Consider the following 16,820-nt stretch of genomic DNA (forward strand, 5'->3'; position numbering starts at 1 on the left):
GATAAGGTTCATAATACTAAAAGTAAATGGGTGTTGATAATTTCATATATCTGGAGTTCTTCCTTATTCTTCATTCCCACAGATTTTGTGTACCCTAGCCTTCATTACCATATTGCTCATGAAATAAATGTGTTAGGTATCTACTGTGTTAGACACTGTGGGCAGGTGATGTGCAGAAGTCTAAGGTGGTTTTTTTCAGCGACTTCACATCTGCCCAGCGTTTAATATATTTATGACAAGGTACTCAGCGAGTGGTGGTGTAGGTTGGGCACCGTGGTACTTTAGAGGAGGGGGCAGCCACTCAAATAAGACAGTTGTCCTTAGATTACTGGAAGGAGGTGTCTTACTCGTCCTGCTCTTTTTTCTAGTCCCATTTCCAGCAAGTCTCCCCAAAACACCCTGCACACTGCTTACTATGTATTGCTGATAGACTTAAGTTATCTAACAATCATAATTTCATTTTTCTGCTCAAGTATGGCTTCTTTGTGGCTTCTTTGTCCTTAAAGGATCAAGATGGTCAGCATTTACAGCCATTTGAGTTGCGCCATCCACCAGGGACGAAATTTTTTGTTGCTCCCCAACATAAGTGTTCTGTTCTAGAGAATTTAATCTCTCACCTCCCTCATATAGCATGTTCTTTGTCACCTCTGCCTTTGCTTACTCCTCAAGAGTGTCCCATGCTCTGTACTCAGCGTATATAACCCAATTCAATTCCCACCTATTCCTTGAAACATTTCTCCCACCGTATAAGCATTCTCTAAATGCTTTTATTATTTGCTACACCGTAATTTAAAATAGTGATACATTCTTTCTGTCCTAGATGTTTAAGTCAGTTAGTTGCATTTAATATCCCAGGATTATTTCTGTCTGCCATCTCTGATTTTGCATTTCTGTTTTATCTAATTGCTTCATATAACTTATTCCAAGCCACTTTAATGATGTTTTAGAAGTGAGCCTGATGTTAATCATGAACTAGAACTCAACAATAGTTAGCAAACTCATGAATTGTTTTGTGAATTATTGAATTATAAAACTAAAGGTTTACTGCTGTAAATTTTTATCATAGATATTAACACATGAAAATGGTAACTGAACTTAGCTCCTGGCCTGAAACACAAGTTTATTGGGCTTTTTGTATTCCACTAAAGGCCTTAAATGAAACCTCAATTTATTATCAATAGAAGATTTACTAAATTATAAACAGGTTATATCATATACTTTTTGTTCTTTGTAGGAAATGCGGCTTCCTATTTGCTTATTTAGTACATACAGCTTTTAAATGATTTTACATACTTTTGTTTGCGTTCATCGATTTTTTTTTTACCTAGGATTTTCAAGTCTTATTTACAAATAAACTGGACAGAAAAATTTAGACTCTTGAAGTAGCCACATCCAAATTATCCAAGAATAATTGGTCATCTGATTGGCTGGATAAAGCAATTTTTTAAAAATATATTTTAACTGAATTTCTGTGACTTGACAAGTTTTTACTAATTTATCAGTCTTCTTTCTTTTCAAAACTACACATTCTAGTAGCTTTCCCAACCCTGTTTTCACTGAGAATCTCATTTCTAGAATTTAAGAAACTATGGGTAAAATTGAAATATATTCAAAGGAGGAGGCCTTGCTCTGAAAACAGTTAAACTAATTGCATTGTACAAATGGTTGTCAAAGTCTGATCCATACACCAGTAGCAGCAGCATTCCTGGGGACTTGTTAGAAATGCATGTTCTCAGACTCAACCAAGATGTACTATATCCGAATCTCTGGGGTGGGGCCCAGCCATCTGTCTGTTCACAAGCCCCACACATGCTTCTGTTGCAGTTGCACGCTAATGTCGGACAGCCACTACCAGCAGCTGTATCCTGTTTTACGTCATTTGATTTTCTCATCATGTGGTGATTGATTTGTTGGTTTCAGGTTACAATGCTCTCTTACGATATGAAGGATTTGAAAATGACTCTGGTCTGGACTTCTGGTGCAATATATGTGGTTCTGATATCCATCCAGTTGGTTGGTGTGCAGCCAGTGGAAAACCTCTTGTCCCTCCTAGAAGTAAGTAGCTTACTTATCCTTACTGTAATTTAAATATATGTACTTAAATGCAATTTCACACATAGTAACAGTAAGGTGATACAGAAATTAACATACTATTTTTTGGTAAGCCTTACTTGTTTTCTCTATTTTTGTTGCTCTTTTTCAGGACCGTAATACTGTAAATTGCAAGAAAATGTGTTACTTTTGTTTTAACAAATACTTTAAGAAGCAGTTCTACTCTTTGCTAAAGTGTAACTGGTTATTTCTTTTGTTTTAGCTATTCAGCATAAGTATACAAACTGGAAAGCTTTTCTAGTGAAACGACTTACTGGTGCCAAAACACTTCCTCCCGATTTCTCACAAAAGGTAAAAGACAGAATCTTAGAAAGTACTGAAGTATTAAATGAGAGCTCTACAGAAAGAAGTAACTTCTAAGTTTTTTAATGAGTTATTTCAGTGAGCTAGATCTATGTTAAATATCAAATGCACTCAGTTTTAAATAGTACAATCTGAAAAGGATTTGTAGACCTTTGTCATGAATTTCAAAGTTTTTGTCTGTTTTTGTTTCAAGGTTTCAGAAAGTATGCAGTATCCTTTCAAACCTTGCATGAGAGTAGAAGTGGTTGACAAGCGGCATTTGTGTCGAACACGAGTGGCTGTGGTGGAAAGTGTAATTGGAGGAAGATTAAGACTAGTGTATGAAGATAGTGAAGATAGAACGGATGACTTCTGGTGCCATATGCACAGCCCATTAATCCATCATATTGGTTGGTCTCGAAGCATAGGCCATCGATTCAAAAGATCTGGTAAGCACCTGTCCCAAGACCTCCTGCTGAAAATATCATTAAGGCTGAATTGTACTGCTTGGTTATTTTTCTCTACAGAATAGCATAGGTCAAAAATAGCGTCCTAGTTGTCTGGGCTGCTGATTCTACCTTAATTAGGGAAGCTTCACACCAGAATATTAGTGTCCTAATTAATTCCTTTATCTTCCTTCCACGTGTTCTCAATTAAAAAAAATAACGCACTTTTGCTCACAACCACATTTGTTTTCTTACACTTTTCTTATCCAGCCCATTTGAAAGATCTAAAGATGGCATTTCCTTTTTCATTCCATTTTAATCAAAATAACAAGATTACAAGTGGTTAGACTTAATACTAAACACATTAAAACATACTTATAAAGGGGTAATTCTCTAAAAAGGGAGTTACTAGCATTTTAATTGGCTGAATGTATTTAATGGCCCATGTACTTTGAAGAAAGAATGACTACTAGAGATTATTCACCATAAATGTAGAAGGCATGTATCTTTGCCATGTTTTAGAGTATACATACCTTGTGAGTTTAAAACCTTCAAAGAAACGTGGTTTTTGGTCTTCTCACAAATGCTGACAGATTAGTATGTAACTTTTCCTTGTAGATATTACAAAGAAACAGGATGGACATTTTGATACACCACCACATTTATTTGCTAAGGTAAGAAGTTTTTATAAGAACCCTCATTTGTAAATTAATGTTTGAAAGAGGGTTGTGGGTTTTTTCCTAAAACTATGGAAATCACAATTACATATGTTCACTTAAAAGAATTAAGACCTTGTAATTCTTAGGTGTCACACCATTGATTATAATTATTCTTAAGTTCTGTTTGCCTGAATTCTCTCTGTTCCCTAGTAAAAGTTTGAGCTATAATATTAGGTAGGTAGGAGAAGGCATTTGGTATTTTCATCTGGTAAACCTTTCCAAATTGGTAATATTTTAATTATTAAAATGATAACATTTGTAACAGTAGATGTGCTTTCGTGTAATTCTTTAGGTAAAAGAAGTAGACCAGAGTGGGGAATGGTTCAAGGAAGGAATGAAATTGGAAGCTATAGACCCATTAAATCTTTCCACAATATGTGTCGCAACTATTAGAAAGGTAAGAGAATGGCTTTTAAAACATAGAAATGCAATAATAGAAACTCGATTTAAGGTAACAGGAGAAGGAAGCCTTTAACATACTCATTTTGACATAAAATATGTGTGTCTGGATCTTTACTGGGGAGAAGGTCACTAGTAATTTCAAAATGAATTTGAATTCTCTCATCAGAAGTTCTCTGTTTATATAGCTTGTTTTTTTTGTTGTTGTTGTTTTTGTGGTTGTTTTTTTTTTAAGATTTTATCGGGCATGGGGAACAGGACTTTATTGGGGAATAGTATGTACTTCCAGAAATTTTTTCCAAGTCAAGTTGTTGCCCTTTCAGTCTTAGTTGTGGAGGGCGCAGCTCAGCTCCAGGTCTAGTTGCCGTTGCTAGTTGCAGGGGGCGCAGCCGGCAACCTTGTGATTGAGAGGATGCGCTCCAACCAACTGAGCCATCCGGGAGCTCAGCGGCAGCTTAGCTCAAGGTGCCATGTTCAATCTTAGTTGCAGGGGGGGCTGCCGACCATCCCTTGCGAGACCCGAGGAACTGAACTGGCAACCGTGTGGTTGAGAGCCCACTGGCCCATGTGGGAATGGAACCGGCAGCCTTCAGAGTTAGGAGCATGGAGCTCTAACCACCTGAGCCACCAGGCCGGCCCTATATAGCTTGTTGTCAAGGTTGTCATCTTGAGTCTGCTACCTTTATTTGGGTCTCTGGGTGAAGACTGTACAGGCGTTCATTATATAAGAATAGAATTTCTTCTGTTAAGTGTAAACTATTTCAAAATAAAACATTGTTAAATGTTTTTAATGTACTGGAAAATGGGAGTACAAGAGATGGTGTTTTGGGGGCCGGCCTGGTGGCTCAGGCAGTTAGAGCTCCATGCTCCTAACTCTGAAGGCTGCCGGTTCGATTCCCACATGGGCCAGTGGGCTCTCAACCACAAGATTGCCAGTTCAATTCCTTGAGTCCCACATGGGGTGGTGGGCAGCGCCCCCTGCAACTAAGATTGAACAGGGCACCTGGAGCTGAGCTGCCTCCGGGATGGCTCAGTTGGTTGGAGCACATCCTCTCAACCACAAGGTTGCCGGTTTCGACTCCCGCAAGGGATGGTGGGCTGCGCCCCCTGCAACTAGCAATGGCAACTGGACCTGGAGCTGAGCTGCGCCCTCCACAACTAAGACTGAAAGGACAACAACTTGAAGCTGAACGGCACCCTCCACAACTAAGATTGAAAGGATAACAACTTAACTTGGAAAAAAGTCCTGGAAGTACACACTGTTCCCCAATAAAGTTCTGTTCCCCTTCCCCAATAAAATCTTAAAAAAAAAAAAAAAAAGTGGGTCAAATGTAGAGAAGTTCTGTTTAAAAAAAGAGATGGTTTTGGAGCAAGGTACCAGTGGTGAAGTATGTCTCGCGGGGAACAACAATCTGAGGTGCAAAGGAAGGAATGTGAGGACCCTCCACAGCCGGCCTTAGTTTCTGTCATAGAGGAGCATGGTTACCTGTAGCATAAGAGAAGGAAAGTTGGAGCTTGAAGAAGGTGTAAAGGGTTTGGAAAAACTCTTATGTGATAAATCTAAAGGAAAGAAAGAAAGTTATTACTGACGTAGGATTTAGATAGAGCCCAGCCAAGACTGGACAGTTAAATTGTAAAAGAGCACTCAGCCCAATTTCGTTTCCCAGCAGCAGGCAGCCTTAGTCATTGGTAAAGGCACTGTTTTCCTCGACATCTGAAATCACTTCTGTGTAACCCTGCTTTTATGGTGCACAATAGAATTTACATAGATTTTCCATTATAATTTCTGTTATTTAACATAATTTAATGAAGATGCATTTTGCACTTTTAAGAGAATAGATTTTCCATTCTTTTTGTATGTCACTTAAAAGATCATTTTTGTAATAGTGGTATCTAATTTCAAGTATGTGGAATTCTTTTTAAAGGTGCTAGCTGACGGATTCCTGATGATTGGGATCGATGGCTCAGAAGCAGCAGATGGATCTGACTGGTTCTGTTATCATGCAACCTCCCCTTCTATTTTCCCTGTTGGTTTCTGTGAAATTAACATGATTGAACTTACTCCACCTAGAGGTACTTCGTCCTAATACAAACACTGGGTTGTCATTCTTGCTTGTTTTACATGGTATCTGTTTACAGCATTTAACATAGCCCTAAATTTCTTGCTGTGTGAATATGTAATATGTGTATATATTGCACACATAAGTATATGTATACATAACAAGAGCTGTGGGGTGCTCTAAAAATGTAAAGCACTGTATTCCAGCTAGCTTTAATGCACTACATTAGTATAGAATTTTTTCCTGAACTGCTGTACATTTTATAATATGAACTAGTATTCTTAGGCACTGTTGAGATGGTGAGGTAGGCTCAAGAGGCTATTGCATGCATAAACTTTTTAAAAAATAGATGCTTCAGATTTGGAGGGAAAGCAAGGTTCCACTTGTAGATTCCCATGTGACTTTTTATAAAAAGATACACCCTTAAATAGCTCTCCGGGCTCAATCAGTAACTGTCCTAATTTCAGTATCTGAGCCTTGGGTTTTTCTCTTAAAAAGGAGGAAAGCCAAAACCAGAGGTCTGTAGAAATGGTATTTTCCCAGCCAGTTTTCTTTCTTGCAAAGAAAGAAAAATATCACTGGAAAGTGTTAAATGCTAGACTATTCTGAGCCTAGGATTGAAAAAAAGCAAAAGTATGTACTACTTGTGGTGGACAGAAGACAGGAGAGTCACTTTTGCATTAGCATAAGTAGTTACACCAGTGTCTGTGTAGAAAAAAAGGAAAACCCTTATAACATGGAGGAATTATTGGACTCAGCAGTATTATAGCCTGAGTTAAAAATTGATCATATAACCTAAAATTGGAGATTTTAAGTGTGCTAAGTTACTTTTTATCTGCATTTTAGTATTATGCTAATTTTAAGTGAGCTGCTACTAAAACCTTTTGTGTCTTTCAGGTTACACAAAACTTCCTTTTAAATGGTTTGACTACCTCAGGGAAACTGGCTCCATTGCAGCACCAGTAAAACTATTTAATAAGGTAAATTTAAATGATGACATAAGTATGTGGAATTTTTTTTGATACCACACAAGTGTAAATCATTGTTGATCAAAATGTCTTTGCTTTATGTTAGGATTTCATAGTGGAGATTAATATGAATAGAGTAATAAAACAATGTAAACATTACCTAGGACGTGAAACTTGTTTCCAAAGTTTGTTTCATTTTTTAATCTGAGTAAAATAGAAATGAATACATTGCCTAACTAGTTCTTAAATGCTTCACCTAAACATATTTCAATAACTAAAGAATTATTGGGGATTTTTTTGGTTTAAATGATGTTGATTTGGTTATGTTATGGTTACATTGCTTCCCCTTTTTTCCTGTCTTAGTGATAGTAGAATTGCACATTCTTCTTCTCACCAGTGTTAAATGTTTTGCCTCTCCATGTCAGGATGTTCCAAATCACGGATTTCGTGTAGGAATGAAATTAGAAGCAGTAGATCTCATGGAGCCCCGTTTAATATGTGTAGCCACAGTAACTCGAATTATTCATCGTCTCTTGAGGATACATTTTGATGGATGGGAAGAAGAGTATGATCAGTGGGTAGACTGTGAGTCTCCTGACCTCTATCCTGTAGGGTGGTGTCAATTAACTGGATATCAACTACAGCCTCCAGCATCACAGTGTAAGTTGGTATACAGAAAAGGTGTCCTTTTGTAAAAATCAGCAATTCTCCAGAGGACTATGTCACATAAATCATCTTGTGAGCTCACAGGACAAGAATATACCTATGTCTGATTGGTTGCCAGGTAAGACCTTAAGACTCAACAACAATATCACAGAATCAGACCATGTGTACCATGGCTGTGTGAATTCAATAGTCAGTTACATAATGACTATAGAAACATATCAGTAAGAGTACTCACCCAATTAGACTTATCTTAATGAGTTTAAAACTATAGGCTAAAAATGTTACTGGTATATAATAAGTGCTTATTGACTAAATAGTGGAATCTGTCATGGTTTTACTGGAACAAGTACCCTTATTTCCAAAGCATTACATACTTTTATAAGCATAATGGTCTTGGTAAAGATAGTTCATCTAAGTTGTATCTATAGCTGTAAACAGTTATCTGGTACCAATTTTTTTTTTTTTTTAACAGCATCGAGAGAAAGCCAATCAGGTTCATCAAAACAGAAGAAAAAGGCTAAGTCCCAGCAATACAAAGGACATAAGAAAAGTGGGTCACCATATGGTGTTTATATACATTTCCTAAATTGTTAACCACTTGAGGTCACAGTATTCTTGCACAGAAAACGATATCCCATGTGAGCTGATGATTATACGTTGTGTACTATGCTTAAAGGTGCAGTATGCCATAAAAGGCAAACATTTTCAATAATGAGAAACTTTTTAATTGATGGAAAAAATGATTACCATAATATTTAAAACATATGGTAAAGAACAGCCTACAAATTATTTTTGAAATATTATGTAAACCTACTGAAAACTCTCCTTTAAAACTTTTTTATTAAAAAATTTAAAAAGCAGATGCTTGATACTTCCAGTAGACTTGGAGCCTAATAAACCCATCCTTCTTATAAACCAGAACTCTTTAGAATGATCCTTAAAAGAAATTCAAGTTGACTAAGCTAACAAAGTCAGGCTTAAGTAAATTTTTCTAAATATGCTATCTATATTTTTCCTTATAATGAATGATTACAGTGTTAATAGCCATAATAATATAAAATATATTGATAGCTCTCCTTGATTCTTGTAAAATCTTGTTTCCCAGCATAGAAAGCCACAGATTCTTTTCATGAAGCTTGTCATGGAATATTTCAGTCTGAGATTATTTTCATGTAAAAATATGAAAATAAAAAGCACATTTGAAGATTAAAACTAAAACAGGTTTGTTTCCAGCTGACTTGCCAAATGTTCAAATAAGAGCTAATCTGTCTCATTAACAACAAAGAGACTTATCTTTCTGATTATGGTTGTTTCTTTATAAATTTTTTTCAATGGGGAACTTAAAGCCACTTCATTGGTGCTTTAGTTTCCTCCCAGTGTGAAACCCTGCTCAGCCTCACAATAGTGATAACCTTCAGGCCTATCTGTTACCCTCTCTTTTCTATTATAGGCATAAGCTTCCCATAGATCTAGAATTATTTTGCCCACTAGCCATTTGCCACATTTGTTACTCACCTAAAAGAACTTTAGACAGCATTGCCCGACCAGGCATATCAAAGTGATTTCCCATTTATCTCGAAACAATTAGGAAGAAATCACATGGGAACTTTTCTAGTAGACTAACCATAATAGATGTGATCCCTAAGCTTTCTGGAAGGTTGAATAACAGAGATGGTTTAAACCTGTCTTTTCCCTTTCTATTTATTGGACAAGACTTGGAGATTTCAGAAGTTTATTTCCAAGATGTTGAATTAAGAAAGTTTTTTATTATTTGGTGGCTATGTGACGTATACTCTTTAGAACTAATTTCTTAGCATTGTATACACAATTCACATTCCTCTTCAGTGTGACTTTTGCAGGATTTGTTTCTAGCTTATGGGCTTTAATGATTTTCAATTAATGGGCTAGGGACATGGAAAGAAATATGAAATTAATGAAGCGATAATATCAGTACCCCAGTTTTTAGTGACATTTAACATCATCAGATTTCTGGATTAGCTAGAAAAAGTGAATTTAGCTGTAAATGTAATGTGTTTTAACTGTAATATTTTAATAGCTTTTAGTATTACGGCATCATCTCTGGTTCCTTTAAATTGTCCTTTGGACATAGAAAGAAAACGAACTATACACACAATCCTCTGTTAGTAAATCCTTGGGGCTAGATGTGTTTTGGATTTAGAATTTTTTGGATTTTAGAAAAATACAGTTAGTATAGCATGTATTATGCTACCCTTTTCATATTCTGGAGCATTTTCTGAAGCAGAATATACATAAATATTTACATTAAATGGGCCAAATAAAGATTATAAATAGTATTACCAACTGAGGTCTGGCTTTGTTACCAAAGTTTTACCACAAAAACTTTGAATTTTGCAGTTGAGAATAAGGAATTGTAGTGCCATGTGAATGAAAAAAGAAGCAGTCTTCGTTGTAAGGGTACCGTTGCTCCTTTTATTTTTTTATTTTTTACTCAGGAAATCGTTTATTAGAAATTTTTCCCACAAAACTTTACCCAAAAACGAAAGAATTTGGGATCCAGAAACCTAAGTCATCCATTGCTCGCATGCAGATTTATATCACTAAGAGATAGGCCACAAAACCTTTTAATTGCTTTAAGTTTGCCTACAGATTATTATATTCTGGTTCTGTTGTTTCATCTTCTAGCTCTTCGGTCTTTTCTGTACCTAAAATCAGTATGTTCTTTGGTAGTGTTTATTTTTTACAGAAATAGACAAGTAAATTGGTTTCATTATTCTTAGCTTGTGTTGTAATGAGCTGTGTTTTTGCTATGAAGGGATAACTGTTAACTAGTGCTTTGGAAAAATAAGTAATGTTCTGCCAAGAGGATGTGCTCATGTGATCTGTTGTGTGTATGTGATCTGTCCAATCTGAAAAGCCCTTTTTTCTCAAGGTTTAGTTATTCTAGAGCCAGAAAACCAGCACTGATTTCTGTACCATCTTCAGAGGCTATTATAAGTAGTAGAGAATTGGAGAATTCTCCTTGTGTTTTTACCTCTTAAGTGTAGCACATTAGAAAAAATCTAAATGACTGCTACACGTGCTTCAGGTTTGGCAGTTGAGAGTTGAATGTGTACTCACTAGTAGCTTAGTTTCCGGATCATCTTACATAGGAATACTGTTTGGCTTTGATTTATCTTTTAGCCCTGATTTTGTAAAACATAATTTCTGATTGCCCTTGCCTGGGTCATTTGTATACTCTGGAAGAAAACAAAATTTATAGTCACAAAGATTCGTAAGTATCCTTCACTTTCAGCCTGACTAATGCAATGTGCTTGGTTGTTCAATATTTGCAAAGTTTAGAGTATCTTTTTCTGTGAGTGAAAGCATTGTTTAAGTCTTTGAAAGTTTATGGTTGCTTATGAAACTATAACCAGTGGGTGTTTCAAAAGAAATTAGATTGCTTTAGAACTTGCAGGCAACAAGCTTTAAATTTTAGAAATGCTTTTCAGAATAAGAATTATAAGTGTTTTCGAAAATAGTGGATTGTAAGTAAGCCAAAAGTTAGCACATTGCATATCAGTGAAATCCTGCCACCCAGATAAAACTGTTTGATTTCTCCCTGAAGGCCAGTGTTTGGGCTTATATGGGCAGTGAAAACCTACAGGTAGGGTTTTTAAACCCTCTCTTCCATTGGATTTTCAAACCCCCTCAAGCTGAAATTTTCTTGAAGGAATTAGCTAGCTGTTCTCCACACTAAATGCTCTCTATAGTTCATTTTGCTCTTTCGTTTTAAATTTATTTGCGAGTCAGGGGGCAGGATTACCAGACTCCCAGAGACTAGAAGTAATCTCCTGCATCATCCTCCCCCAAAACATACACATACATTCACTCCTTGTTTTCAGAAATACAAACCTTGCATAGTTGGTTCTCTTTTCAGAGTACCCTATGCAACACAACCTTTCCTAGTAATATAATGCACTTTTCTTGCCACGCATGTAAGTAAAAGCTTACTTTAGTTTGACTTGATATTTAGAGAGGAAGATGCCAATTGGGAAGAAGCCTGTCAGTTTGTCGAGCCTGCCCATGACAGGTGGGGTGCGGAGGAGTTTCTCTGGTGACGAAGAGTTGACTCCTCCTCCATATCGAACCCTGCCAGCACAGACAGCCCTGGAGGCCTTCCCACCTCCCAGCACTAGCCAAGAGTTCAGTCCCAGCCTCAAAACAGGTAATTAGTCACATCAGCACCTCAGGTACTACAGAGGGTAAAAGTCTGGGTAGGGGGGTGGGAGACAAAGCATGGTCTGGCATGACAGGTGCTGACTCATTAAATTTTTCTTTTTCTTTCAACTGAAAAATTCATTTTCACTAGTCCTTCCTTGGTAGTCATTTCACTAAGATGAATCATCAGGGAAGGATTTTTATTTTGTTCTAAACCATTTCTGAGCTTCAAATTAGGGTAAAGCTATAATTTCAGTTTATGGAATTGTGAGACAACTTGGACTATTTCTTGGTTTCATTAAAATGGTTGCACATTTGCATTGCAGAATTCTGTGTGACTTGACCTGGTGGAGAAATACACAACTAGGGATCGATCTGATTAATCAGATCCAAAGATGAGGCTTTGTTCATAGCATTCCATAGTGTCTCATTCATTAGAAAGGAGACGTGTTTTGTGTTCCAGTGTAATTTTGGTTCTGGTAGACATTTACCAGATGTAGACATCTGGTAAATTTTAGTTCTGGTAGACATATTCCTTAGTTGAATAACATGGACTTGGAAATACAGTACTTGTATAATTTGGGTTTTGAACTTGAGTGAAATTTATTTCCATAATTTCATGTTTATGGATGTACAGTGGTTAATTGAGTGAACTAATTTAATTTGAATTTAATTGGTTAGGCCAATCGGGTAGATTGTAAGGAAGACTACAAAAGGTTTTGCCCTTTATAATTGCTAAGAACAAACGTTATCATAGAATATCATAAAGACTTCACTTGCATGTGGTGAACTTTAGACATGAGTACAGATCAGATAGCTTGAAAGCCAAAGTTGTATCTGCCTTGGCGTATATTTTCCATATTCTAACTATTGCTTTTAAACCAAATTGTTTTATCTAATCATTCTTTAAAATGCCTTTTATACATTGAAAACCCAGGTGGGACTTAATACCTAGCTCTGTTTTCTTCTCATTCCTCTGTTTGCTAATTTTTTATTTGTTTGGCAATATTTTTGTGCCTCAAGTTTTCAGTCTTTTTTTTTCCATTTTAAAATGTGTTCTTTAGCCTTTGCCTGCCTATGTCGGTGTATTAGATCATTTTGATCATTCCCAGTCTGTTTCTCTAGAGGAAATTACTAAACCTCTTTTGTATATGAAAAAAATAGATAAGGACTGCAAATCCTAAGCTTATCTGCTCTTTAACGGAAAAACCTTCAAAGTCTATTTAAAGAGCACTTTAGTTTTTTTCTTGTCTCTTTAACTTTTTTCTTTTTGTACTTGTTATTTATGAAATAGTTCTCTTTAACTTTTTGATTGCTTTAAACAATTGCTTTAAGCAATTAACTATAGATATTGTGAGCTCTGAATATATTTGAATTTTTATTGGAGTTTAGGTCTGCTTTCTTTAAGCATTAGACTGATTTTGAAGAAGTGTGTCACGTTTTGTCAGAAGTTACTGAGTCGTGTAAAATGGAACTTCTAGGATTGGCAAAATCCTAGAGCTTAGAGTAGCTGCATGGGATGGAGACCTCAAGACCTCTGAAGATTTCCTTTTTCCACCAGTGTCTGTAGTGTCTTGAGCTGGGGGCACATCTGTGGGACTGGTGTAATTTTACTGTGGTGAAACTGTGTTGGGACTGTGTTGCTATCTTAACTATCTGAAAGCTACAGTTTGATTAGCTATTGAGAGTGTTTATTATTTATACACTTCTTGCTAAGAAAATGATTTCCGTTAGTTTATCTTCTGAAATGTTAGTGATTAGAGTCAGTAAAGTGACTTCCTTTTTAAAACGGTGCTAAGAAAATGCATTTGTTTAGCCAGTGAAATGTAGCCACAGGATCTATTTTATTTCATCCATCCTTCATTCGTCTGGAAAGGAGGAATGATTAGTGTGAAGATTCCAGACAGGCTTTATTTTAGGTTCCATGAAAACAATAAAACTTTGCATTAAAACATTTCACATCTGAGTGAATGTTTCACCTTTATCTTGAGTTGCTTTTTTCTTTAGCACATCGTTTCCATGTTTTAACATGGGCAGAAGCATAATCCAGAAATGTGTTAATAGTAAATGCAAATAGTTTCAGGATGTGCTTTAGAATCTCAGCTTACCTTTTTTACGTTTAAAAAAAAAAAAAACATCTGTTTGAATGAAACATGTTTGGTCTTGAAGCACGATAATTCTTTTCTCATTCATTTAGCCATCTGATCATCATATAATAAAATATCGTTTCAGTCAACCTTTTATTGTGGGTACTGCACCTTTAATGAAACTTGGGGATTTTTTTCTTTTCATGTGTTTATTTTCATGGTATTATTCAAATATCCTTAACAATTAATGCATGTTGGTTAGATTTGAAGGTTAACTATTATATACTTGATGTTCTTCATAAAAGCATGTTTAATATATATTAAGTTCTTTTTTAAAGAAAGGAAGTACTGCACAGTCTTGTTTGCTATTCCTTTCAACAGTCTGATTAGTGTTTGTTTTGCTATTATAGGCATACTGTATTTGCTTTTCAGTCTTTGAGCTATTAAATTTTTTAACATTACCAAAACAATTAACAAAGGAATATAAAAAGAATTGGCATCTCTGATAAGATTATTTTTTAAATAAATAAGATGTCAAAGACCATTATTTTTTAAACTAATCTTTTAACTAAAATCAAGACATGAAGTATTTATCTGTGACTGCACTATTTGACTCTAACAGTGTAGCTATTTTCATATTGTTCCACATGATGACACTGCCGCTTTCATGAAAACTTAGTTGCAGCTTTATGAAAACTTAGGTGGTGGGAACATTTTCAGTCTGTTGAGATCTTGCTTCCAGGCATGTCCTCTGTTTGGCTCAAATAAACTCTAATAAACTCTTACATAAAACAGAAAAAGAAAAGTTAGTTGGCTACTACTCATCTAAACACATTTTTTTCTTTTTAATGTAAGCAGTTCCAATTTACATTCCATATACAAGGTGTGATCAAAATATATGGTGAATATTTAAATAAAATTTTATTTCAGAATAAAAGACACATTGTATTGCCATTAATCTCCCTCAAAATACTCCCCCTTGCTTCAAACACACCCCATCATTCTTGCCACTTTCTGAAGCGGTTCTGGAAGTTCTCTTTCTTAAGTGTCTTTCTTTCTTCTCCATCATGACAATGCTCTGTGTCACACATCGTTTCTGGTATGGCAATTTCTGTCACATAAAAACATTACGGTGTGTCCTCATCCTCCTTGTTCACCGGATCTGGCACTGTGCGACTTCTGGCTCTCCCCCAAGTCAAAACAACCATGAAAGGAAAACGTTCTGAATCACTTCAGGACATCAAGGCAGCCATAACAGCGCAACTAAAGACACTCATGAAAGAGGACTTCCAGAACTGCTTCAGAAAGTGGCAAGAACGATGGGATAAGTGTGTTTGATGCAGGGGTGGGATGAGGGTGGTAGTATTTTCAGGAGTATTAATGGCAATGTGTCCTTTACTGTAATTTTTTTTGTATTTTTAGCTCACACCTCATATATGTATCCCCTCACTCTTGTAATGAGAAGATCCATAATGAAAGAAAAGTTTTACCTTTTATTTGGAGCCAATGCCTCCAAGAAGCAAACTGGTTACCTCAGTGAGTCACACTTAACAGCCAATCAGTTCCCACTTTGGGGCACAGGCTGGGGCAGGGGAGCACAGTTTGTGACCTCTGATTTAGCAGATCTGTGCTGAAGCAATTGGAGAAAGTTGCCATTGCTCACCAGGCGATTAGACTCTAGTGAGTATGTTAACATACAACATCACGTGTTCTTTATATTATCTGAAACTTTACCAACTCGATTTTGGTTAAACAATAACTTTTTAAGAAACCTGAACACATCTCTGAGACGTTGGTTGTTTTTAAGACTAATTTTAACACCGAGCTGAGCTCATTTTCATTAAAACAGTAGAGAAGTAATTTTTTGGAAGGGGGTTTTCTATAGGAAGTAAGCCTCAGGGAAAGGATTTAGGGCAATCTGAAGTTACTAGATAATTTTGTTGAGGAATAGTAATTTAAGAGGGGTTTATAAAAAGAGTTAGATAAAAATCTCAGAATTAAGCAACCTAAAATTTCTGCCTTAGACCAGGACTGGGCCCAGCAAAGGAAAAGTTCTTTGTCTTCCTTGACCAGGTATAAGAAAGAGCCTTCCTGTCACTGGGAATTCTGACTAGCATGACTTGAGTGGCTACCCAGAAACCTAAACCCCACTGAAAATACTGGAAACTGAAAAATAGTTGTCCGTAGAAATAAAGACCAATTAGAACATAATCTATTGGTAAATTGAGGACTATCGTTGACTTGTTTTCATTAAAAAGCAAGTCATCAGATAAGAACTCAGCTTAACTACTATTAAGGGATCCCATTGGTAATGGTAACCATTTTGTATCAGTGACTTTCACATTGTTGATGTCAGTAAATTTTTATTTTACCTCAAATGATTACTCATGTTTTTCATGATTTTAGTTTTAGTATTATTTATTTATAGATTTATTATTGATTTTATATTATAGATTATTTATGTGAATTATGATTTATTCATGTGAATTATATAATTCATATTCTATTTATATTATAGATATTTCTACTTATAATATTTGATACCAGATTTATATATTTTTTTCTGAAGGAAGTCTTTTTAATAAAGGTACTCCTTGGAGATAAGATTATATTAAAGTCATATTTATTGTATTACTAAATATTATAGTTAAGAGCCATACATTGTTTGTATAGACATTGACAGAAAAGCGAATATTTAATCATAACAAAAATTCTAATTCTAGTCAAATTAGTGGTCTAATACCTTGAATATTTTGTTGAAGTTGTCTGTTGTGCAGTGTCCAATATACAGTATTATTCTGTTTTGGAACTTGCCTTTGGAACTCAAAATATACTTTGGAAATTAAAATTACTTAAATGCTGTACTTCAGGGGGTTAAGTTTAAGAGTTACTGAAGAAATGA

The 16,820-nt window shown here is 35.7% G+C and overlaps 1 protein-coding gene across 10 annotated transcripts in view; it reads left to right on the forward strand.

The window, feature by feature from the left end:
• Positions 1-16,820, forward strand: part of MBTD1 (mbt domain containing 1) — a 58,769-nt gene that overhangs the window by 38,628 nt on the left and 3,321 nt on the right. For 9 of the 10 annotated variants that reach the window (XM_081028829.1, XM_081028831.1, XM_081028834.1 and 6 more), the window contains 9 exons: positions 1,921-2,055; positions 2,315-2,403; positions 2,609-2,843; positions 3,459-3,514; positions 3,852-3,956; positions 5,884-6,031; positions 6,916-6,998; positions 7,412-7,646; positions 8,125-8,202. In XM_081028829.1, coding sequence (XP_080884955.1) covers positions 1,921-2,055; positions 2,315-2,403; positions 2,609-2,843; positions 3,459-3,514; positions 3,852-3,956; positions 5,884-6,031; positions 6,916-6,998; positions 7,412-7,646; positions 8,125-8,202 — 1,164 coding nt within the window. Of the gene's footprint in view, positions 1-1,920; positions 2,056-2,314; positions 2,404-2,608; positions 2,844-3,458; positions 3,515-3,851; positions 3,957-5,883; positions 6,032-6,915; positions 6,999-7,411; positions 7,647-8,124; positions 8,291-16,820 lie in introns of all 10 variants that reach the window. The other variant, XM_081028826.1, reaches the window with a different exon arrangement.

This window comes from Rhinolophus hipposideros (assembly GCF_964194185.1).
Source record: "Rhinolophus hipposideros genome assembly, chromosome: 20".
Classification (NCBI taxonomy): Eukaryota; Metazoa; Chordata; class Mammalia; order Chiroptera; family Rhinolophidae; genus Rhinolophus; species Rhinolophus hipposideros.